Source organism: Epinephelus fuscoguttatus, linkage group LG8, assembly GCF_011397635.1.
Source record: "Epinephelus fuscoguttatus linkage group LG8, E.fuscoguttatus.final_Chr_v1".
NCBI lineage: Eukaryota > Metazoa > Chordata > Actinopteri > Perciformes > Serranidae > Epinephelus > Epinephelus fuscoguttatus.
In genome coordinates this window covers 32,289,700-32,315,727 of record NC_064759.1, presented here as the reverse complement: position 1 = coordinate 32,315,727, position 26,028 = coordinate 32,289,700, and the positions used below count along the sequence as shown (strand labels likewise).

Below are 26,028 nucleotides of genomic sequence, written 5' to 3'. Positions count from 1 at the left end.
CTTAAAATTAGCCTTTCCCAATTGTCACCCTACTCAAAGAGAACCTGTTTTCTGGAAAAAAAAAAAAATGTCATTGACGTGCAATCACATTCAAACACACTCGCCTGTCAGTTTATAACTCTCCTACTCACACACACACACACACACACACACACACTGACACACTCGCACCCGCACACACAGACCAAACGTTGTCCAACACACAAATAGACACCCACACATACACACTTTTTAAGCCCTCGCCTGGCATCAGCTGTCACACAACCTGTCTCGGAGAACTAAGCAGAGACAGACGCTGTCAACTTAGAGTGCCTCAAATGCCCACATCCAGCCAGGCAGAGGAGAAATCAAGCCTGTCTCCCAGTATAATTTGCGCTAATCCTTCATGGGAGATAGTAAAGTCTATGGCATATCTGCCTAATAGCATCAGTCACCGGCAGGTTCTAATCTCATATTTAGACCCATTTCCATCACGGACTGACGACAAAAGCACCAGCACAAAGTGTGATTACCTTCTTATTTTTTACATTTCTGCATGACTTGACTCCTGATAATGGCGGGGTGGGGGGGGATTTTAAAAACATGAGAAGCGAAAACTTTGAGGTTCTTTTCTTAGTGGAGGAAGAAGAAAGTCATTTCAGGCAACTACAGACGACAGGTAGACAGAAAAGAAAAGAGGAGTAAAGTAAGTGGCGGACTGTATCGGGAGAGAAAAAGTGGAGGTAAAGAGAGTGAAAACCTTTCAGTCAAGAGCCTGCACACACTCAAACACTCACATTTACACATCCTCGCGCACACACACACACACCCTCACACACTCTCATACACACTCTCCTTTTCAAAGCGTTTACAACCTGTGGTGTTTGTCCTGCTCTGCTGGCTGCTTTACCACGTGCATTTGAATGCCGACTGGAGTGCATCCCTCTCTTTCAGACAGCGCCATAAAAGACGACACACACAATGAGAGCTCTTTTCAGCCGAGTGGGGCTGCCTGGGGGTAGGGAAGCACCTCCAAAAACCGCCACGGCACTTCACAACTCTCAGGGCACAATGAGGTGCCGAGCCTTGATGAATAATAAGAGATTATTCATAAAGATGACAAACAGAACAGAAACAAACTATACAAGGTGCTGGGATGAAAAGTCCTTTAGCTGTAGCTTTTTCTTCTACAGAGTGTGTGTTGTCTGTGAGTGTGTGTCTCCAAGAGTGACCTGGCGAAAGCAGGGAGACAAAAAGAAGGGGAGGTAGCGCAGGGATCCTAATGAAGCCGTAAATCAGAGTCCGATGAGAACGGGCTCTGAAGGAGGATCACATCACTGGAGATCAATGCAGACAGCTCCACACACACACACACACACACACACACACACACACAGACACTGACGAGAATAAAGACAAGAAACAGTCAGACGCAAGCACATGCCAGAATTCCCAAGCGAGGCCGACTTATGAAGGTACAAGCGAGTACATGAACATAAGCACACACATTCTACACACACACACTCTCATCTACAATCTATTAAAGTTCCTCCACGCTGTCCCCCGCAGAACCCACCCATGGGCTCAGGAGTCCCACCTCCTTGTTCAATCCCGCTCGTCTGAATAATATCGGCCGTGATGAATGGCGCCATAACTCTGATATCCACAATCAATCTCTGCTTTAAAGACGCATCCATCTTCTGTAATGCTGAAGGTGGGGGGATGGAGGGTGGTGGGGTGCTCGCCTGACCTCCTAGTGGGCGGGTGGGGTATGGGGAGAAGGGGCTCAAGGGTGCCGACGGGGGGGGGGGGTGGGGGAGGGGGGGGGTGCACTGAGTGATGTCTGTCAGCTCACATCTGGCTGCAAAAATAAATGAGGCTTATGAAGACAAATGAAAAAGGGGCCGTCTTCCCGGTCCCCCACCTCCCTGACACACACTCAAACACACACAGACACACACCATGCACAGAGACGATAGGACAAAGAGAGAGGAAGAAGCTGAATAAGAGCGGAGCCTAGGTTTTTTTCTACGTCTCAAAGCTACTTCTCTCATTCTTGATCTCCTTATAAACACTGAAGTTGTTGAATACACACTTAGCATCAACAAGAGCTGAGTAGCCCGTAGGTGCCAAAATGTGCTTCAGAACTGTAGCAGAACTGTGTGAATAAGACTGTTTTGTCGTGCTTTAGCTAAACTTGGCTGCACGTTACAATCAATGAAAAGCTTTTACTGCTCAAGACGATTTTCTCGATGAGAAAAAAGGAAAACAAAGATATCAAAATGGCCACTGTAACTGAACCCTGAGTTCATACTTATAGCTGTGTGTTCAGAGGAGGGGGGACGGGAGGGTACTTAGTGGGCTGGGGAGGGGTTTAAAGAGTGAACTATCAATGACCTGTTAGAGAGGTCATCCCTCAGTGACACCGCCACTGAATATTCTTCTTAATGATGTACCATGTCTTTTAACCCCCGCAGACAAAGCAAGGAAACATTACACTGTCCAGAGGGCTCCCCCACAACTTTGTCTTTTCTTTCTCTTTTCCCCTCATTCACTCACTCACTCACTCACTCACTCACTCAGTCACTCTCTCTGTCTGTCTGCTCGCCACCTCATACTGCCCTGAGTTGGATTTTTAATTATTAAACAGACCTTCACCCAAAGTTTTTCAGCCGTATTGCCTGCTACAAGTAGAAATACACTCTGTTTAAGCTGGTATTAGAAAGCGAAAGTGAGCAAGTGGGTACAGTTTTCAAAGAAGACGCATGCTTGGAAGACAGATCAAAATTTTATGTATCTGAAATCCCTAGAATGCCTGGAGAAAAAGATGTCCCTCTACATACATTTTTATACGTCCTGACCTGTGGAAAGGTCCTTGCCTGGTTGCGTTGACTTCATTTTAAAAGACATAAAACTTTTATTTATTCACTGTGATATGGTAAGCCGATCTAGCTACTCAATGGTAACACTGGTTGGGAATTATATGATTTAATTCAATATATTTCAAAATAAACTGAAGCTGATTTTACCTCTACTTTGGTCGCACTTGCTCACAAGAAATGTTCAACCAAATAAGATGTCGCTTGGTGGTGGACAAATGCTGCAAGAAGGCATTCTACAACCAAACAGGTCAAGGAGCAGATTACAGTGTTCTTAAAAGTCTAATCTGGCCATGGTGGAGGAAGGCAAGGGCACCCAGGTGAGATAGTTTATTGATTCTGGAAGTGGCTGCGATGGAGTTAACCCCAGCAGGGGCCGACAATGGGGGTGGACGAAGGGTTGGGATGAAAGGTGAGCCGATGATGGATGAGAGGAAGCTGGAAATGGAGTGCGTGCGGTGAGGTAAGACATTAACACAAAAAAAGTTGTAGATAGGCATGCCATGACTGGACTGACACCGCTTGCTATTGTAACTGACACGTTGGTTACAACAGGCGTTCCTGTGTACAAGCTGCTCTGCAACGTAATGTGTTCTTAAACGGGCCCCGAGCGTTCAGTGCCGTGACCCCGCAGACCTCCGACTGGGGCCCGACCAGCCGGGAAAGCTGTAATCTCTCTGTCAAACAACTCTTCAGTAGCAGGTATGAAGAGTGTGTGTGTGCATGTGTGTGCATATAAATGTTTCCAGACCACGAGGAGATAAAATGAATAAAAATAATGGCAAAATAAGAGAGGTACGTGGAGAGAGTTAACAGCTATGTTCTATTACAGCTATAATAATAATCAGACAGATAAAGACTGTCTTTAGCCAGATCAGAAACAGGAAGACAAACAAGTTCCTATCCAGGAGGAGCATGACACACACACACACACACACACACACACACACACACACACTTCATTAATCCAAGTTGCTGCATTAAATACCTCTCTGTACCAAAATGTTAGGACTAAAGTATCATTTATTATATCATATGGTGATAATTTTATGAATGACTTTAACAAATCCGTCCAGGTTGTTGCTTCAACTGTTAGCTTGAAGGGTTTTATGCTTTTTAAATGTGATTTATTATTTCAGATTTTCAGAAGTTGGACTGACACTGGCTTTAAGGTAAAGCAAGTGCCTGTATTCAGTGGAGCAACCCTACGTACACAAACACACACTCACACTTACATACGTACACACTCGGCAGCAGTGTGTGAGTACAGGGAAGACAGAAAACATTACAGAGCCCTTTTTTTGGCACCAGGCAAAGTGAGCAGGGAGGGTGGAGGTGGTCGGAGCGGGTGGGGGCAGAGAGGAGAGAAAACGAGGAGGAGAGTGAACGGCTGGGGCGGGCTGAGGGAGTAGAGATGAGGGAGGGAGGGAGGGAAGGAGGGAGGGTTGAGCGTTGGAATGAACTCTCTCAGGCTTTGTGGTGCACGTTTCCCAAGGCCCCCGCCTGGCCCCTTTGATAAATGACACATGTCATTCTGTCAGCTTGTGACACTGCAGCTGGGAGGCCCTGTGATGTATGGCTCTGCTGAAAAAGGAAATCAACTTTTTTCCCTTCTCTCTCTCTCTCTCCCCCCCGTTTCTGTCTCCCTCACTCTTCCCTTCTTTCTCCCTCCCCTCTTCCCTCGGCCCAGGCTGAGTGCATGGCCTTTTTATATGAGGATTTAGGTTTCCTCTGGTCCAGTAAGCTCCCACCTCCTCCTCCTCCTCGCACCCCCCTACAGCGATAGACAGGCATGCATGCAGCCAGGTTGCGGCTGGTTTGTTCTCCCGTACACACACACTCGCAGTGACGCAGCTATTATGATCGTGTACAAAGCCGTAACCCGAGGAAAAGGGGGCAACGCCACCTTGGAGGTGGATCCAGGATTTATGGCGAAAAGCCGAGGAAGTAAACAAAGTATGCACTCTTTAGTAGGCTGGGGGGGGGGGGGGGGGGGGCGGGGGGGGAGGGGGGGGGGAAAGATTCCGGTTGGGCAGGATGGCTGGTGTCTCCCACTGGGTCATCTGTCATCCATGTGTCTGACTGGAGGACGAGCACACACAGCTCTGGAAACATCGAGCATACACATACACACTCCCACAGGAACTGGGATGAACTAAGAAAAGTATGCCACACACACGCACACACACACACCAACACTTACGCGGGCACATACTGTACAGATGCAGGCAGATAAATATTCACACTCCAAAAGAGATTTCAGAGCAAATACCCGCACTATCAATCTTCAAACAGTGGGAAAAAAAATGAAAACAAAGACGCGATGAGATTTTATTTCACAGGGCAAATGAGTCTAGCCAATGAGCTGCTCCCGTGAGGCCTGCCCTAACCCTCCCTTCCTGGCAGATTAGCCTATCACGGCATCCCATTGACCCCTCCACTCCATGCACCGCCCACGCAATGGGTGAGCCAGCATAAAGAAGACCAATCTCTCTCTTTCCCGTTTTTTTTTTCTCGTCTGCACACACACTTTCTTACTCTCTCTCTAATCATATCCTGGTTCTTTCACTTCCTCACTCGACCCCCCCACCTCCCTCTGTCTCTCCCTACATCCCTCCTCCCTCTAGTTTCTCTCTCAACGGCTGACCTGTTATCAGCGCTCTGGAGATTTAACGGCCAAAAAAAAAAAAAAAAATAACAGCCGAGCGTGAGTCAGGCGTGACGGAGGGACGTTTCCCAGTGTCGCCTCTCAATCTTCATGTGATCTCACACACACACACATTCACTCACCAACAAGACAAACACATTGATTTAGAATCAAGCAAATGTCCAAATATCATCACCGGCGGTTACTCAGTTCCGGTCGGGTTAAATCACGGTGAGGTGATGGATGTGTTGGTATGAAATCACAGGAATGAGGAACAGGATTTCAGGCCATTCAGCGGGGCTGCATACACACTAATGAGTAAGAGTTCACTATGTGTTGCTATGGGGACCAGGGCTACTTTGACTAAAGGAGAGCAAAAGAGCGAGAGACACAGAAAGACACAGGGAGCAGAGAAAAAAGAAAACAGCATGAAAAGGAAGAAGAAGTTGGTGAGGATCCAAAAGACAAAGATGGAAAAAAGGAGTCGGGTCAGAAATATTAATACATTTGTTTATCAATATTTAGCATTTATTAAATATGACCCACAGGTCCATTATGATGGATATATTTCATCACCTTTATTACTAAAAGGTTACACAACTCTGTTGTCTAAGATAAGCTATTTTAACTGTATTTAACAGTGATGCGGTAAACAAATATTTTTAGTGCTATTCTTATTATCATTGCTATTATTATTATTGGCTTATTGGCTTAGAGCATTTTAGCATCATATAATTCTGGTTGAAACAGAAACTATTTGGAATTTTTGGTGGCATGAAAATTGTCAAATTAATACCATGCAGCATTACAAATATCAGCTATCTGCACCTTCCAGCACCGAAACATTGATACTCGCTGTAAAGGGCTTGTGTCTGTTTGAACCTAAAAGGAATATAATGTCAGGCGAGGAGGAGAGAAACTGAGCCAGAGAGAGGGAGAGAGATCAAACCAAACCCGCAAAGAAGTGCAGCAATCGTCCGGACTGCGGCCACCTGGGGGTCACGACCTGCCTTCGACCCCTTCAGATGTGCACTCAGGGTGGTGGGTGTGTGTGCATGGGAGTGGGGGGGTGCACAAGGCATCATTAGGGCTGAGTGATGAGCGGTGGCCATGTCTGACGACTGCAGGGTAGAGCTCCACTGCAGGAGCGACACTGCATTTATAAATGCCAGAAGGCCTTCACAATGCTGTCAACAGCACCAGTGCAACAACTGTGTGTACGTGTGTGTGGTTAGAGGAGGGGGGTGGAGGGTAGGGGGGTGAACCACCACTGGTATGAGCCCCCCCCCCTGTTAACAAGCTGCCTCTGTGACCCACAGGATATTGCTATACACATGTAGACAACAAACACATTGAAGACACACAGCGCTGCCGCCACTGGAAGAGCATTCCTCCCGCTAATGTCCATCTACATGAATAGTGTAGCCACTGTAGCCATTTTGTTTTTGTTTAGTCTCCTTCTTGCCCAAAGTTTGAGCAGTTTGATTTTCTCTTTTAATCACAGCTGGAGGAGAGGAAGAAAGAGACATGAGGAAATGAAGGAAGTGATATGACAAGAAGGGCAGTGTGTGTGTGGAGGCGGGTTCCTGGGAGTGTGTTGTTGTATGTGTGCGCGAGAAGGCAGCAGTGTTGGACTCCAAGGTCAGCCGATAAACACCACATTCACAAGTCAAGAGCGGAGGAAGGTGTGGAAACCCGCAACCTCCCATCTACCCCAACTCCTCCGATCCTAGCCGAGCATTCACCTCAATTAATCACTGGAATTGTTACACCATGGTAATACCAAAAACAATCTCCATGATCACACGCACAAACAAAATTTCAAATTGCTATCATCCATCTCACCTGCCCCCGTTAAAGGCACGGGGAGGGGAGGGGCAGTGGTGGATGGGTGAACCATTCATTGGCCTCCCTCTCGCTCTCCGTTCTAAAGGCCTGGCCAGTGAAATGATGGTGAAAAATTAACGGCAGGCAGCCAAACAAGTAAAGGCGCCAGGGCGAGGGGATCAATGCGCGGCATCCGCGGCGGGAGCAGCTATGTAAAACACTTGCCTTAAGTCAGCCGCATCCGGTTAATATTTAATCCCTCCATCCATCTCCACAAAGAGCGTTTCCCTTTTAGCTTTAGCTGCCGTTTACTTTGATTACACACAACCGTTTGGGGTGGCTGGGGTAGGGTGGGGTGGGGTGGGGGGGGCAAAGCAGGAATGATAAGAGAGCATGGTGGGTGATTTGCATGGGGATGGAAAATATTCTCAGGTTTGATAATCGCTCGGAGCAGTCTAGTGCCAGTGTGAGACAGAAGAGAGGAGCTAGGCCTGAAGAAAGAATTAAATGGAGAAAGAGGGAAAGAGGTTGAGAAGTAAAAAAAGAAAAAAAAAAAAAGGTGATGCAGAATGAAGCTCTGAAAAAACAAACCGAATTTCACTCCGAGGGGGTTGCCTTATTTAAAACAAGAGATATGCAAATAAAGCAGGAGTAGCGAAATAACACTGATATTATCTTCCCCGGTTATTTTCTGTGGCAAATGATTTCTAGGGAGGAAATCCAAAACTGTAACTCCCAAGTGAACATGCAAATCCATCTGTGTATTCCTGGGGAGCCTTCTGCGCTCACTCTCATGTTGCTTTTTCGCGTTGCTGTTTTTGCTTCCTCCTTCCGATTGAAGCTTCTCATGTTTATTCTGCGCCGGCACTGAAAACTGCATTTATTACAGACACCAAGTAATAACTGCACAGTGTCAACAGCGTGGCACACAAGCGGATAATAACTTTAAAATTCATAGAACACATGTGCATGTGAGGGTAAATTATATGGTGTATAATTAGAAATAAAGGTATGTAACACTAAACTTTATGTCTCCCTCTTTATGACTAACACACATACACACTGGCCAATGAAATCGCAGTCTCACACACGATGCTTTCTATTACACTTTAATAATTAAAGGGAAATTAAACTGCATGCCACCGCACTGATTTAAACCCCTCAAAATTGAGAAAATATGGCAAATAGAGAACACACACGCTTGAATTTCCTTTTTTTTTTTTTCGCTGAAAAGCCAGAAGCCTGCCGACCCCAAAATGTGTTTGTCAGCCAGCGGGTTTACTGGAAGGCAGCCTTCGAGATGGGCAATGGCAACTGTTCATTTTCTCACTCATTGACCTCAACTCCCCACTTTACAATGTGGAATAAAAGCCGCCCAGTATTAGCCAACACAGTGAGTAACAAGGGAACCAGAATCTAGGTTACTGTGGTACTGCTGCTGAGCAAAAGGTGAACACACCACACACTGTGTTCAAATGCACCCAGACACAAACACAGAGCAGGGACGTAATGAAGGGGCCATTTAACCTGTAGAATGGAGTTTAACACTGTACTGTGTCCTGATCTAAATCTTTAGAAATGAGCGTTATTAAATGGCACGATGAAATGAAGTTAAATCATCAGTTTTTGGATGCGTGCGTCATCGCATTTTTCTGATCATTTTTAGTTACCTGATAGCAGAGCAAGATCCAAACAGCAGATCGCAGTTAGTACGGCTACAAATGGACAAAACTGGACACTCATCCACCTACAGACACATCACCACAATCGCCCAGCTATTGATCAGTGAGCCTCTGCCGCTGGCCGCCGTTTCAAAAGGGGGAAGAGAACCGGGGCTGCAGGGCCTGTGACAACACTGACAAGGGTAAAGTGTTATTTCGCTCGCACGCCGACAGCTGGACAAGGGGGTGGGAGGGTTGGAGAGGGGGGTGGTGTTGTAGGGAGGCAGGGAGGGAGGGGGGCATTCGGCCGGCCGGGCAGTAATTCTTAATTGACACCTGTCAGGATAATGGCGGCAGTCACAGCTGTTGCAGGAGAATTTGTCCATCGTCCCGTTCATCTGTCAGCTCTAATACCCATCCTAAAAGCTGCCCCCCCTCCCTTCCCTCCCTCCAACAACATCCCACCACCTTGCCATCCATCCACCCACACAGACCCCCACCCAATAACACCATCTTCTTTGATATTGCTGCTGGACTAAACACTGGTGCCCGCTGCCATCATCGAACATCCACTCTTCCCATCTTCCTCAATTGCCAGAGCTGTTTCATTACGTTGCTCTACGCGCTCAAACCATGTTGAGATGATTAAGGATTTGGCGAAAAGCAGCTCCAAAAAATCAAGAATGCACAGTTATAGTCTTTCGCTCCTTCCCCTCATTTGTTAGCCTTCCCTCAGCTTTTCATTTCCCCGACGATCTCCTTTCTAACTTTGTCTGATGAGGTACAACCAGCGGGGGGAAAAAGGAGCACAGTTTAAAAAAGAAAAAAACAAACATTTTTTTCATCCACCGTTTTTCATTCACCCCCACCCCCACCACCACCACCACCACCAGCACTTCTCTCTCTTTTCTCTTTGCTTTTGAGTGGCAAAGAACGAGTATTTATCCAGAAGAGAGGGGGATGTGAGATGAGAAACATGCTGGAGAGGGGAAAAGAGCAAGAAATAAAGGGAGAGGGAGTGCCGAGAAATGAGAGGAGAGATGAGAGGTACGTGAAAGAGACGGAGAGAGAGAAAGAGAGAGAGGTAGAGAGGCATAAAGGAAGAAGAGACGGAGGAGAGGGAGGAGTGCGCAGGGGTTGGGTGTCCCTGGATAGGGCTTTTGCTCTTCTGTAGTGGGCCCATCTCGTTTGTCTTGTTTGTTTGTTGGCATCAAAGAGCTGCCTCTCACTCCCCCTGCTAACTGATGTAATGAGTGGGTAAGCTACATGTTTTTTTTTTTTTCCTGCGCCGAGGAATTCAAATACTTATTAGACAAAATATTCTGTAATTGCTCATCTTTTATTGATAGAAGTAACATGTTAAATTTGGCTCTAGCAGACTTTCCCATAGCCTCTCGAGGAGGCACGGCACTGATCAAGAGAGCAAATTTACCCTCGGCAAATGTAATACTTTACTTAAGAAAATTTGAGATGTCAATTTTTGTGCCTTAAATGTTGCACGACTACTTCTCTTGAACGCTTCCCCTCTTATCTTCCTCATGTCTTAAATTATGTGCCGGAGAAGAAGCAAAAAAAAAATAAAAACACAACATACGAACAAATTTTCATTAATGAGCTCTTAAGCCGTACATCCCCACTGTGGAGCCTTAACAAAATGTAATTACTCAGCACAACACAAATATTACATAGTAATTAAGCACACTTAACAAAGAGCTGGTAACAGCAGCAGCACGCCATTTATCAAAGCTTTGAGTCCAATCTGAATTTCACGAAAGTAACAAAAAAAACGAGTTTGTTATGCTGCTGCAACATTGAAAAATGAGAACAAAAATTCTTTATTTGGGGGAAATTGTTTTTCTATGGCAGTCAGGAGTAAGACTGCTTGTCAGCCCAGTCCCAGAGGGCTGCTTTCTATCTGTTTCAGACTTGATTTTCTCAGACTTGGGATTTTTCTTTTTTTTCTTTTTTGGATCCCATGACTTGCTGCTGTTTTTATGTGCTGCAAGGCAGGCAACAAAGCACATCTGGCTGCTTTAATGATATGATTTCCCATCATACTAAGCCACCTCCATTATGACCTCCCACAGAGACATGCTGGCTGCACTTAAGCATTAGGTGTAGGTGTGTGTGTGTGTATGTATCTGTCTGTCTGTCAGTCTGACTGTCTGTGTTTATGGTTGACGGTGTGTGTATGTGTGTGTGTGTGTGTGTGTGTGTGTGTGTGTGTGTCTAAAGTGCAGCGAGGGCTACACACTGCTAGTGATGGTAGCAGCGTGCCCTGAGGGCAGCTTTTGTTGAGAATGCCCCGGAAAGAATTAGAAAGAAAGAAAGAGAAAGAGACAAGGAGGGGTGTTATTGCTATGGTGTGAAATATATCCTTATCTTTGTGAGCAGAAAAAGCTTAACACATGCTGCTTAAACCTTGCTAATACCTTCCATTTGATTATATTAGAAATTCACTGATAATCAATACTAAGAAAAAACCTTTCATGTTGATCTTAGAGCTGTGATGTAAATGGGAATGTAAGAATTTTCTGTGTGCAAAAGGACTGTGTCTGCAAGGATAATAAACATAGCTAATGCATGTAACTAAGAAACAACTACCACACACACAGACACACACACACAAACACAGGGGCACTTGTGGTGACTCAAGGCATTAGAAGAGCGAGCTGAGCATGTTTGACCTTTGACTGCCTCAAATCCCTGATGTAAATTTAACTAATAGTTTCGGAGGGTGGCGCAGGAGCAAAAGTGGCTATCGACGAGGTCGATCGATGCCACCTGCTAACGACACCACCGCTCCAATTAGCGTAACCTCTAGCCGAGTCCGACCGCCAAACACACACACGCTAAAGGGAATGCCCAGGAAACATACAGCACAACTGAACGGGTGGAGGGAATAAAACTGGCCACTGTGGATCAATACGTGTTCCTGCTCTGTGCGATATCCCTCGTTTTGATTGGGAATAGGGAACAGATATGACAGTCAGAAGTGAGAAATATGTGGAGCTGCTGTTAGAGGTTGTTTTCGTGCTCCGGTGGGGGAACTGAGAGGGGATCTGAAGGCAGGCCCTGCTAAAGAGGATGACTAACACGGCGTGGTTACCGTTACACTCGTTCAAGTTATTCATTCCAGGAAAACTAACACCGGTCAGTGCTAAGCTACAAACACACACGCTCTCTTCGCCTCTGTCTCTCTCCCCCTCTCTAACTCTCAAACACACACAAACACACACGCTTTTTTCATTGAATTCTAACATAAACTCCTCATTTCTCAGAAGCTGTGGAGCCTTTAAGCCATCGGATGTAATAAGCTGCTCCAACTTTCAGGCCAAAGACACTAGTTCCTTTGCTGAAAAGCAACTTTTTTTTTTATCAAAACAGGACTGTTCTAATTCTCAGGAAGGAGGGTGGTTGCAGATCCGGCAACATTAAAAGTAAAAATAAAAAAAAACACACCTAGAGGCTATACACTGCTGCACTCCTCAGGACGTTGGTGTAGACAGAAGGGGTGGGGGGGCCACATAAATCTCAGCATGCTGATTATTTCGAGGGGAGAATATCACATAACAGCATCGTCAAGTAAGAGCACAAAGGTCGCTGTGTAATCTTAGCTACCCCGGGCATGCAAAATCATTAATCCCTGGGCACTGTGATTCTCCAGCTCGGAAATAAACTGGAGGCCTTCAGCAAGGCGGCTCCAGCACCGAGCTGGGAGGACGCTCAGCCAAAGTACGTGGAGACCGTGTTATGATGTGTTGGTGATTTACTAGCAGGGGCTGCAACACATGCAAAAGTGTAAAAACATCAACTGGGTGTCTGCATTTTAAAAAACGGTCCCTGGGATTAGTTTGGAGTGCTGATACATCAAGTGGTTAGAACAGGCCTGAGCTGTGACATTAATATAAAAATAAATAAATCTCTCGCAACAGTTTGAAAAATTTCCAGCCTCACATTCCAGCCGAAAACAAGGGGAAACTTTAAGAAAGCGCGCCGCTACTTCGACACGAAAATTAAGCCCGGTAATTGAAGGGGTTGGAATGAAAACAAAGGAACGAGATAGTCGAAAATAAAAAGAGAGGGAAAGGTTGCGATGTGCTGTAGCTGGTCTGACTTGCTTATTACAAGGTTATAAGAGTGGCGGGGGCGGGGATGGGGTGAGGGCTTACCGAGGTCATTAACTGGCATTGTCTCCTGACGTGATTAGTCAGGTAGCAAAGTCCATTTGTCACCTGCACAGGCAAATTGAGTTGGTGCTGCACTAGGGGCTATGGGGACTGTATAATATCAACTTGATTACATCAAGGCAGCTGCGGACTTGACACCTTACTGAATTTGTCAGCATTAATCGTTAGGGCCTGTCACAAATCCATCAGCTCCACAGATAATTAGGGCTCTCTCTAATGAAGCCAACGGGAAGCAACCTTACCCCCACCACCACCCTCCCATACCCACACACACACACACACACACACACACACACACACAGAGTCTTTCTTATAATTAACCATCGTGGCTCCACAGAAACAAGAGCGACTATCTTATGTGCTCTTCCTCCATGTCTTCCTCCTGTAAGACTATCTAAGCCTGCCTTGGATGAAAGACGGCGTCACTCTTTTTTATTGTTCCAGCCTCCCCTCCTGTCCCCCCCCCACCCTTAAATCCAGTCGTTTAATGACGAGGTGAGGCTACAAGTGTAATAACACACACAGGATTGTGCATCTGTGCACAATAAAATGCATATTGGAAAGAGGAAAATATACATGTACTTTTTTTTACACACTCTGTACTGCAGGTTTTCAGGCTTTCTTTCCATCTCAGCTTTACCACTTGGATTTCTAACTATACATGGATTCTTAAATAAAACTATGAAAAGATAACAAGTGTAATGAAAGCTACATATTGTCTGAAAAAAATCCTTTTGTCCTTGTGGCCATTTTCTGTGAATCTTAACACTACACACACACGTACACACACACGTACACACACACACACACACACACACACACACACAAAAAATGACTCTTTGAAAAACTAAATGTAATTTTGTGTCAGAATCATAATTGTCTTTATGTATATGTAATATCTGTTTTAAAATTAATCAGAATTTTTAAGAAATTTTAAAATTTAAGGAATGCAAAAATTCAGTTGTTGCTACACGACCATGACAGACATTTAATTAGAACCTGCCCTCATTATCTAAAAATAAAATTTGTACAACTGATTGTTCAACTCAAAGACATCCACAATTATGGCTTTCGCCATCTTTGGTGTTGTGGAAAATTTTGTGCCAGATTTGTGGCCTTCAAACACTAAAATAATCATTACATAACAAATAATATTCTCCCAAAAAAAGGGTACAAGGTGAGAAAAAAAAGAAACCTGTCGAGACAAGTCTGCTATTGTTGTTTTAATTGTCTGAGCTCTTATTTCCATGCTCCATGTCCCACCATGAGCAATTTCCTCTCTGAGTAGCAGCACAGAGAGGAAGCCACAGGTCAGTACCAGCTCCCAGTGGAGCATCAGGCTAGCCTAGTGTGTGTGTGTGTGTGTGTGTGTGTGTGTGTGTCTGTGTGTTGGTTATTTGTTGCTACTGGGAGCATGGAGTGGAGGGCGTTATCTCTGACCGACTGTCATGTTCATGGAAGAATGGAAAACATCCCGTCTGCCAAGCTGTGATTGACCATTACAACCCATGATGCGCATGGCACTCAGTGGACAGTGTAATGGATCAATGGTGTGTGTGTGTGTGTGAGAGAGAGAAAGAGTGTGTGAGCGTGGTGGGAGAAGGGGAGGGAAGGGAGGGGTCACAGCGATGTCATGTTTTCATGCCTCCATCTACATGCAGAAACCTAACAGAAGTCACTCTGCTCCCACTATGGCCGACTCTTTCCAGTAGGCTATTTCGCCAAAACATAAACCGAAACACACACACACACACACACACACACACACACTGAGGAAAGTAAAGTGAGGCTCGATATCTAAATCTGAATCCTGTTTTGCAGCGTAGGCCACGTGAAAAGCGCTTTGCTAGAAAAGGCAAGGAAGAAAGAGAGAATTCCACAGCGAGCACCGGTTGAATGTTCTCCATCCTACACTCCTTCTCATCCTCCTCCTCATCCTCATCACCACCACAACCACCACCATCATCACCAACTCCCTGCTTAAAATGATAAAACCTGCTGAGTTCAAAGTCTTCGTCGGCTGGCCCTCCTGTTCGACCCGCTTTGCACCTCATATTTCAAAATCTCTTTAAAATTCTGTAACTGTCTTTTGTTCACTCCAGTTGTTAATGCCTAACTTCAAAGGCTCGGCCTCATTAGCACAGAGGTAGAAACCCCTGTCACTCATTTACATTTGTTTAAAGGCTGCAGGGAGACGAGAGGAAAAAGGGGGGAGTCCAAATCCAAACCACTAGAAGTCAACCTTGTCGGTCCTCTGCCAAGACCTGGTTTTATCAGTTGGTCACATTGCAAACATTATACTCCCCTCCAGCAGTGGATATTGATTTCATTACTGGACTGATTCTTACAGTGAATGTGGGGTGAATTTGGATGGGAACATGTGAAAAAAAACTCAACGTATGTCTCTGAAGAAAAAGCATTCAAACACCTGATTAAAAAAAGGAGTGTTTGGGCTGTGATCTATCCAACATACAGGCCGTGCTTTCATCTGCTTTTAGTACCTTCCCCTGGAAATAAAACGAGTTGAATTTCCACCCTATTTTACAACTTTTTATGCGTTTCAGTTTCTGGTTGAGACAACAGGAGGGTGGTGTGTTCGAGTGGCCAAAGCTACCAGAGGCATGCCTGTCTTCATGGAAGGATTTATTGATGTTTATCAGGGATGAATAGATCAAAGACTGCCACATGACAGGCGATCAATCACGCATCAAATCAAGGATGGCAATCCTCTAATAAAACTGAAAGAAAGGGAAAAACCGGCTCTCACCAGTTTTCTCCCCCTTCTTTCCCAGTCAATTATTCATCATTACTCACTCTTGAACCTCAAAAGCTCCCTTTTATCCCCATAACATGCCATTTAGTTTATCTCACCATTCTTAAGAGAACTTTCCTGGCAAAAGAGGGATAAAAAAAAAATCTCACAGTGGCATTGCGCAGATATGTGCGTCATTTGCGCAATTAGTCACATTTAAAACACAAGTGTGGGTCAAGGGTTGAGCTGCGCGCTGTGTTAATAACACAACAAATTAAATTTAAACAGTTGTAAAATAAATCTCAGCATGCAGCACAGCTAAACAATGTGATGTGAGAGGCGATATTTTCATTTGGCAGTTGTAAATAAAAACTAGTTGGCTACTGGGATGGGAAATGGTCGTTATGGAGGGGCGGGTTATACCTGCTGATCGCCGCGGCTCTTGCTGCTTTCTCCTCGGCATAGTGACCGTCACTTTCCACGGTGCTTCTCATGCAGGAATTACAAACAAATCAAGTCTATCAGTTTTGGAAAATCATCCCGTTTTTCGGGGGAAGGGGGTTTGATCTCGGAGCTGTCTTCTTTTCAAACTGGCTGCTCTTTTTTGGACTTAATAGCTGGGTCGGCTTCGACAATAAGCACGAATATTACGAAGGGATTCGGCCAGCTCCTGACACCTTCATGTCCATCAAAGATCATCTTCCTTCATGTCTCTTATGGCAGGGTAAAAAAAAGAAGCAGCAGCAGCGACAAAGCACCTTGAAACCCAAGTTTTCAGTTCACTCCCCTGGAAAAAAAATCTCCCTAATCTCCAGTGCTGTTTGGAGGGGGACGATACTTTGCTGCGCCTTTTACGCACACCAAAACTAAAAAATAAATAAACTCTGGCGGTAACAAAACAAATAAGTCCCGTGTGAGCGCAGCGCACAGCTCTGATAAGTAATGTATCCTTGTGTTTCCTTCTCTTCTTCTGCCAGAGACCTGAAAGAGAGAAAGGGAAGAGGAGAAAATAGATAGACAGGCATTAGATGGGTTAATGTCAGTCCCGTCACCACCACGCCACCTCAGCCCGGATCCAGCCTCACCAGTCCGGCGGAGACTTTTTCCTCCCTCCCCTCCTTCCCTCTTTCTCTCCCATTGAAAAAAACCCCCACAATAAACGGGGCTTTCTCTCTTACTTACGTTTTTAAGAGTCGTGGAAATAATTTCCACCGCTCATCTCATCGCATCTTGGACATAGTCGGGTTTTTTGGAGGGGTGGCTGATGCGGTGGAGAGGATATCACTTGAGAGAGAGGGGAAACAAACAAGACGCAGGCGCATCCAAGCTTCGCCAACAACAGATCAGATCGACATGGACTAAAATATTTGTCTCTTAGAAAAGCAAAAAAGAGGGGGGAAAAAACTCCAGGGACTGATCCGAGGTCTCCCAGAAAAGAAAAAATGGAAACGCGGTGGATCCAGAAGCTGTTTCAGACAGTCTCAACTGATAGACAGACGCATCGAGTGGCTTTTCCTGCTACATTTTTACTCCTCCCCTCTCCACAAGCGTCACCCCTGACAGAGGAGCCTACCTGTCAATCTTTTTAATTGTCTTGTTTTCCCCCCTCTCTCTCTCCTTCTCCCTTTGCTTTAAAAAATCCCAAACCTCCGACAAAGGAAAGGATCCTTTCGGAACTTACCGGGAGATCAACTGAAAGCAAACTTATAAACATGCATCGCAAACCACAACAAGTCCCACTGTGTTAGTATGAGCCTCTTACAACTTAAATGTCATCTTTAGCGCATAAAAGCGTGGCAACTGACACAGCACGAGTTAGAGGTCTCCCACAGGGGGTGGGACGAGGGTTCAATGGTCCAATATGTTGTGATAATAGTGATACATGATTTTTGAATGGCCAGAAAATGACAGTCAGATGATCACACATAAATGAAACGTGCATGCAGACAGGAATGCAAACAACACACTCCTAAATGTCGCTGATCCACGCTTTGGTTACAGGTGTACATGTGGGTGCAAACATGTTTCGGCAGCAGCCCCCCCTCCGAGTCAAAACGCGAATTAAACTGGATCGCAATGGCACAACACGCGGTGTGATTTATATGTGTACATGTTTGAAAGGATCCGGCGGGGTTGGTGTTGGTTTTCGTGGGAGGAAAACGGGTTGAGGATACGTTAAGAGACGAGGATTGATTTGTTTCACCTTACTAGGAAGTGAGTGTTGTGTCCGGGAAGGGGAGGGACTCCGACAACAAGTCTGGGGCGCTGCTGTGCTACTTACAAGGCTGCACCAGTGCAACGTTTTAAACCTAAATACTCGATTCTAGTGCTTGTTGTTTTTGTGCGTAACAAACAGAGGCGTGCTGCAAAGCATCGCGGCTTTTATTTTTGTTTCAAGGCGCGTTTAGCGCGGCGCTGCCCGGCCCGGCCTGCACGCTTTGCAGAGGGGGGGATAAGCCTATAGCGCAGGCTAATGGCAGCCGGGCTTATTGCTGCCATAAAACGTACGTCAAGTTTGTCCGTGAACTTTGTCACATTTCGGAGCCATGTCCAGCCTGCTGCTGGTGAGACACGGAAGAAGAGCGGTGTCGGTAATCGGCAAGGGGCGCAGAGGCACCGACGCACTTTCAGGAGTTCATCCGGTTGCGCGGCGCTTCATCATAGATATGTCCTACTCAGCGCACTTCATGGATTTTAAAGGATCCTCCATACCGAGCAGTATGAGAAAGCTGGTCGTGAACAAGCTTAGTCCTAATTTCAGAGAGGCCGCTTCTCTGCAAACCGTCGCGGTACCGACACCCGGAGACACGGACTTGCTCGTCAGAAATCGGTAAGTTGTTGTTTTTGAAAGGTGAGGCACAAACAGACACCGGGCTGCTGCTGCTCTCTCCCTGCGCGCTCGGAATAGCAATAGGTGACCCAAAGCGTGTCATGAGTCTATCAGTGGAGCATTATTTGATGCCGATCTATCACAGTAATGTTGAGAAGTTGTATAAAGGGGCTGCGCTTACCTCGATTTACCCATGTCCAGCACCTGCGATCATCATCATCATCATCACAAGATGGCAAAATACGTGAGGAATAAGCGCTGTACTGTAATTCCAAGTTCCGCCCTCTCTGCATTTGTCTATCAATCCATCTCGGCATCTCTCTCTCCCTCTCTCTCCCTCTCTCTCTCTCTCTCTCTCTCTCTGTCCTCCTGTCTCTCTACGTCACCAAACTGCAAACAGAAAGTCATGGGGGGTGGGTGGGGGGGGAATCAGACTGGCATCAGGAGATGGAGATGATGGAGAAGGAGATGCAGTGTTACATGGCGCGGGAATTGCAGCATCATTTCTCTCATTCTCTCTCAGCAGCAGAGAGTGTGTTCACAGTTAGGGGAGAGTAAAGGCACCTGAAGTCAGTTTCCATGCCTCCTGTACCATCACACTCACTACATGATTATTATATAAACTGATAAACTACACGCAAGGTGGAAAAAAGCATAAGTTAATGCTCTTTTGGAACATTTCTGTTTCTATTTCTGATTCCAGCCGGAGGTAATATCTTACCCTAATTTTGATTTACTACTATATAACCAACTGTATGTGTTCCTGATCTGATTTCAAATGTTATATTAGCCTCACACAAATACACCTCAGGGTTTGCTGTGCTATTTACTGCCAATAAAATATATATTTTTCATCAGATTGGGTGCAACACATAGTGCATTAGTGTCTTATTGCCTTGACAGAGATCGGTTGCGTAAGACCTTTGACTGTTAGGTTGCCTGTACTAGTGATGCGTCACAGTCCTGGGATCAGTGAAGATGTTTTAACTTAAAGAAAAATAAATATATTTGTTTGTCGTATTGTCCAAATTGAGAACCACTTATTCCATATTGCACAGCGTCAGTGCTATTCTAATGAAACATTGCGTGAGAAAGTGTGAAGTGATGAATTTAGAGTGAGAAACTGATCATTGCAAAGATCACGACTGCAGTGAAAGAGGTGGACTGCTTTGTATGAAAGAAATAAAACAATTTCATTAGTAGATGTTACTGATGATATCAGTGAGGCTGGTCTTTGCAACATACAGTCCTGTGCGCCCCAGAGTGTTCGGCACCTCCACACCCCCATGTCATTTTGAGTAAGTCTATACAAATACATGACCTACACATGAAAGACAGAGGTGGTATCAAATTGCAGGAAGTGCTTTTTGACCTGGATCATCATGAGTCCAGTATTCCACATTTTCTTTTAATTATTTTTGATCAGAATGCACCTAAAACAAATAATTTGCATACGTTTGATTGTCAGCTATGCTAGAAATAAATAATACAGGCCTTGAAACGGTAAAATTTCATTTAGTATTTCTTCCAAGTGTTGCATATGTGTATCAGTAATACCTATCATGTTTTAATATTTGATGGTAGTGTTGGTTTTTACAGTTTGCTGTGCACTATGTCATTTTATCGTATTGGTGAATGCTGTGTTATTAGATTTAAACAAAGGTGCATATGTGAACAGACTTTACTGCTACAATTATCAGCTCATTTTAATTATTAAACTCACATGGCTCAGTGTTTTTGCAATTGTATCTTTGATGTTCACATATTTCCTGTGAGGACACTGATTCTATAGATGTAAAGTAGTCAAATGAAGGTGTTTTTTTCTATCACTGTGACCCATCTTTAAGCCACAGAAGCATTATCTACAAGCTCAAAGTACATGTGTGACATGCACAGTAATGAGGCACAGCATGCGTGCCGCTCTAAAAGACAGTAAATGATTTATTTATACATTCCCCTCTCACATATTTGTTCCCAACATGTTACCAAAGTAAGATGAAAACGGCCGTCTTCGTGTTGAGGCAAGAAGCAACTATCTAAGATTTTAAAAGTGCAGTTTGTTGTGGGTGTCTCTGAAGACAATGAATCATGACATCATGCAATGTGTTTTGTGATACAAGCCTTTCCCTGTCAACGCAGGACTGTTCTCCTCCAAAGAAAAGGGAATCATTGCCAAAACAAACCAGAGTGTTTGTGCCCCGTGCAGACATGTCTAGAGAAGGAAGTTGAAGTCTTGACCTTCAGAGAGAATTTAGGAAATGTGCGCTCACACTAATGACCGCATAAAAGCTTTTGTACATGATTGTGAATACATGTGCATTTTATTCACAACTAACTGCTTTATTTTCTCACCTTTAATCCACTTTTTTTTCTGTTTGTGTTTCAGTTTTGTGGGAGTCAACGCTTCTGATATTAATTACTCAGCAGGCCGTTACGACCCCTCAGTGAAGCCCCCCTTTGATGTTGGTTTTGAAGGTATTGGTGAGGTTGTCGGCCTCGGCCTTAGTGCCAGCTCCCGTTTCACCGTCGGGGACACCGTGGCCTACTTCAGCAGTGGTGCGTTTGCCGAGTACACAGTGGTGCCAGCCAAGGAAAGCGTGCCTGTGCCTGCAGTGAAGCCAGAGTTCCTCACTCTGCTGGTCAGCGGCTCCACGGCCTACATCGCCTTGAAACGTCTGGGCGACCTGGCCAAAGGTGAGACGGTCCTGGTCACGGCGGCCGCGGGGGGAACAGGACAGTTTGCCGTGCAGTTTGCCAAACAGGCCGGTTGCCATGTGATCGGAACCTGTTCATCCAACGAGAAAGCGGGCTTCCTCAAATCCATCGGCTGCGACCGGCCGATCAACTACACCAAAGAAGACCTGGCTAAGACGCTGAGGAAGGAGTACCCACAAGGCGTAGACGTGGTGTATGAGTCAGTTGGAGGCAGCCTCTTAGAACTGGCAGTGAACTGTTTGGCCAACAAGGGCCGGCTGATAGTGATCGGCTTCATCTCAGGGTACCAGACTGCATCAGGGATCCCACCCTTCAAAGGGGGAACACTTCCGGTCAAGCTGCTCCAGAAGTCGGCCAGCATGCGAGGTTTCTTCCTGCCCCACTTTCTCAGTGACTACAGGGAGGCTCTGGGTAGCATGATGCAGATGTTTGCAAAGGGGAAGCTAGTGTGTGAGGTGGATTTGGGGGATTTGGCACAGGAGGGGAGGTTCATAGGCTTGGAGTCAATCTTCCGGGCTGTGGACTACATGTATGCTGGCAAAAACCTGGGCAAGGTGGTGGTGGAAGTGGCACCACCCCCTGTTAGCAACAGTAAGCTGTGATTTCACTGATTGTTAATGCACTAAAAAAATCATACTTGAACATCTGAGCTTTAATTATTTTTTATAGAGATTATGTTCTTTATTTTTGTCAGATGATCTATACAACACTCTTAAGTCTACACACTGCTTCTACAAATAAAGTGAGCCACTTATTTTCTGTTATGATGATTTTGGAAACGATGCAGTATGAAGGTATTTTTTATTATTTGTGTGAGGCTGTACGTCATTTGTAATTATTGATTTAATATGAATAAATATTAACATTAACTAATAACTACGTACTGATGATCATATTGGAGAAATATTCTGATTAAAACTCAGAAACAGTACACTCTGTTTCCACCCAGAAACTATTTTTTCCTAATCTTGTGTGCCCACCTTCTGGTACAAGTCCACCTCCAAAATTAATTTAGACCAGCTGCCATAATGTGCTTGCTTTTAGCACTCTCGGGCACTTTATCTACCATAAATGTTTTATGATAGACTTCATTGTTTTTCTAATGGGGGCTTACATTGGTATGTGCTTGTCAAAAGTGAGTGCTGCTCCAGGTGTGCTTGGTATTTTACCGCCTGTTTGTGGCTGACAGAAACGGCATTCACACAATCAATCTTTTCATTCACATGCCCCGAAGCTGCACATAATAAAAAAAAATTAGCCCAGCTAACCAGGAGTTGGACTAGAAAATGCCATTACTTTTCCACACTGCGAGTGAAAAAAAAACACTCATAGTGAATGTATTGTGAAATGCCCTTTGACATTTTTTTTTTTCATTTCCATTTTGTTTTGTATTTAATTAAGTTTTGGGAAATAAGAAACGAAACAGCACAGCGTAGGTTGGGAAGTTTACTCACATGGCAGATAATTTCTACATAAAGAAATACAGATTAATATTGTCATATAAAAGACAGGACTTGAAAGATAAGTATTTACCGCGACTTGAAAAGCCTCAATAGGTGAAAAGTTTCCAAGATTTCTTAAAAAGCAAGAAGCAGAAAAGAGCTCCCGTATGTCGAAGCAGTCCATGTTGTATTAATGTACAGTATGTAGTCTAAAACAAACACCTGTTCCTACCTGGCAGGGAGGACTGTAGTGTTCATGCACTGTGAACATGTTATTTCCTCATCCAGGTGGCCACTCAAAATATAACCCAGTGTGAAATACGTTACAGGTGTGACCCCAGCATGCAAAGCTGCTACCTTCACCAGACGGTGCAGGAAATCAGAAACACACCAGGCCAAGGCCATTTTACATCCATAGTGTAGGAAGTGAGAACAGCACTGTTACTCTAAGACATAGACAGTTAACAGTTTCAGGTGTAGTTACAGTGATTACTGATGTTTGATGTCATATAATATCTGTCTTGTACAGATTGTTTTTTTTTTGTTTTTTTTTTTTTTTTGATTGGGGATAGTTATCAAAATAGAACAAATTGTGGTGGGCATTAACTACAAACAATGAAAATATTAAAGTACCATTTTTGAGTTTTGACTTGATCACAAAAACAAGAAAATAGTGTTTTTGTTAAAAAAAAAATATATCATTAGAAAGAAACAACACTGGGTATTGAATTCTCCCAGATGCCACATCTTCTCTTAAGTTCCTTTTCTTGGCTGGCTTTGTCTTTATTAAAAGCTACAACATAAAATTTGGACTCATTCAGGTAGAAGTTTTGCACGTTTTGCACATACCCATGACCTTTAGCTTGACACATGAGATTTAGAATGTATGCCTGCAGAAGGTTTATAGACTTCAAGTGACCTGGTTTGATCTAAATTCATATCACCCTCAAAGAACAAATGAAACTGCTGTGAAGTGCATTGAGTTCATCTCACAAGCAGAACAAACAGTAATCATTTAATAATTGCAATCACCTCTGTAACGCTACTGTTTGGTCAGGCGTTATGATGCAAAAGCAAGCTTGTACATGCCAGCCACATAAGGGGTGAGAGAGGTGATGATGCACATGGATGTCTAGATGAAGTTAGCACGCCCAAGCACTGTGTGCATCCATGCTGCACGGCGAGGAGGAGGCCAGGTTTAGCATCTCTTCAATTAACAGGAGAGGCCTCGTCTCGGCGTCCTCCAGGGCCTACCTGTACCTCCGCTGATTAGTGAGCAGTCACAGCCCCAATTAGAGAACACAGGAACCTGGAGAGACAACACTCTTTATTTAATTGGATTGTGTTGCAGTCGGAGGCTGCTAACTGGCAACGTATTGAAGCAACCTGGAACTGCGGAGCGTAAACAAGACATTAAAGATAGAGAAGGGTCTTTTAGAGAAGAGTTTTGTGTGATGGTGAAAGTTTGGAAACATTTCTCTATTTGAGGCATTATGCTAAGTGTCGCTCTCATTTTAGTCAAGGATTACTGTGGTGCTTCTCTGCAGAAAGGGTCATTAACACACCATTTAAATTGTTATGTACATTGAAGTAATGGAGGGTGATCTATGTAAATTAAGATATGCTTTGTTTTGTGAATGGCTATTTTATGGTTAATGCAACTTTATAATAACCAGTGAATCAGTGTTCTTAAGAAAAGACACTTAACTGATGGATTTCTGAGATTTATTGATGTTGGTGAACTTAAAGTTTCTGTATGTGACATTCAGAGCATTACCGGTGCAGTAAACCATTATTCACTATGTAAAGATATAGTGGAGTAATGGCATTCCGAGCAGAGAGTGAAGTCACTCTCCCTCTGTGTGTGTTTTTATCTGAGCTTCTCTGTCTGCAGTTGTGGTAGACAGTCCGGCCCACTTGTTCCACTGGCTAGCTTGTCCTGCTGCTCTGCACTGTTTTCACAGTGGTTACAGCTGATCACACCTTCTGTCAATACTGTTGCCATTGTTAGGGCTGTGTACTGAGTTAGCACTGTTAACTGCTAGCTGCCAGCTCTGCCATCTCCATGTTTAAAACCATATCCAGGCTAAGGACGCATAAAGAGACCTGGATACAGCATTGGAGGCAGGGCCCCATTCATTCCTATGAAAGTTGCGCAGTGGTGCATGAAGCCAAAATGGTTCAACTGCTGCTGCATATAAAATTATCAGAATGTTCTGCGCTGCTTCCACAATATGCAGTCCAAGAGCAGGTGCACTCGAATCTTCGCCAGCTGAGCTAGCTAGCTTCCAGTTTAGTGCTTCGTTTAACTTGAATGGGGATAAAATAACTCAACTGTACCACTCTTCTAGACTTTCTAAATGTTATTGGACCAAATGGATTAGGTTGTGACACTCAAAAAATATGTTCCCTGATTTACAGATGTCTCTTTCACCATGTTAATAAATAGGAATAAGTCTTTGGGCCCCACATCAATTGATGGACCCAGAAGTTGTAATTCCACCATCTGGCCACTACAAAAATAGGCTTCAAACCCCGGCACACTTCCTGGGGGCCTTATCCCGCCCTACACTCTGAATCTAAAGCCCTTTTTCAACAGAAAATCTGCTATAGGCTGCAACGAAGGCCCTCATAATGTTGGCTTTGCTTTTTTACACAAAACCAAACAGTGGTAGCATAACAGAACCCTAAGGTATGATTTTAGGTAGCATGCTGGTGTCAGGGAAATAAAAGAGGCATGGCGGGCGTGACGTTTAACACAACAGCATTGGCCTTTAGTGTGACATACAACATAGGCATCAGGCAGCGCTTTCTAAACAATTACAATCATTTTTACCATCTCTGTGAGAGGGCAGTTGATGTCATCCTCTGCTTGTAGGTTGGGGAGCTCCCGGATCTCATTGTTTACCCATTTGTGGACATCATGGTCGCTGTTCTTCTTCTCTGAGTTCGCCACTTGCTGTTTTTAAATCTCTGTGCTCATTCCTTCCATGTAGAATGTTGAGGCGGAATATTGACGTAACATTCCCGCCTTGAACAGCCTGTGTAGAAGGGGTTTGGATATACTCTGAATGTTGCATACAGCTACTGCAACTTTTGAAAAAAA

At 44.6% G+C, this 26,028-nt stretch overlaps 2 protein-coding genes across 3 annotated transcripts in view; one reads left to right on the top strand and one right to left on the bottom strand.

Annotated features, from left to right (window-relative positions):
- Nucleotides 1-19,093, bottom strand: part of LOC125892820 (teashirt homolog 1-like) — a 37,875-nt gene extending 18,782 nt beyond the window's left edge. Inside the window, exons 1-2 of one of the 2 annotated variants that reach the window (XM_049583080.1) lie at nt 18,947-19,093; nt 16,359-16,916 (exon numbers count right to left, since the gene is read on the bottom strand). In XM_049583080.1, the coding sequence (XP_049439037.1) occupies nt 16,359-16,398 (40 nt within the window). In that variant the 5' untranslated portion in view covers nt 16,399-16,916; nt 18,947-19,093. Of the gene's footprint in view, nt 1-16,358; nt 16,917-17,117; nt 17,764-18,946 lie in introns of those variants that run through there. The other variant, XM_049583079.1, reaches the window with a different exon arrangement.
- LOC125892821 (prostaglandin reductase 3-like) lies at nt 18,009-22,411 on the top strand. Its single transcript, XM_049583081.1, has 2 exons — nt 18,009-18,765; nt 21,152-22,411. Exons 1-2 carry the CDS (start codon nt 18,482-18,484, stop codon nt 22,080-22,082), a joined length of 1,215 nt encoding a protein of 404 aa, XP_049439038.1. The 5' UTR covers nt 18,009-18,481; the 3' UTR covers nt 22,083-22,411.
- Nucleotides 22,412-26,028: the final 3,617 nt, after the last annotated feature.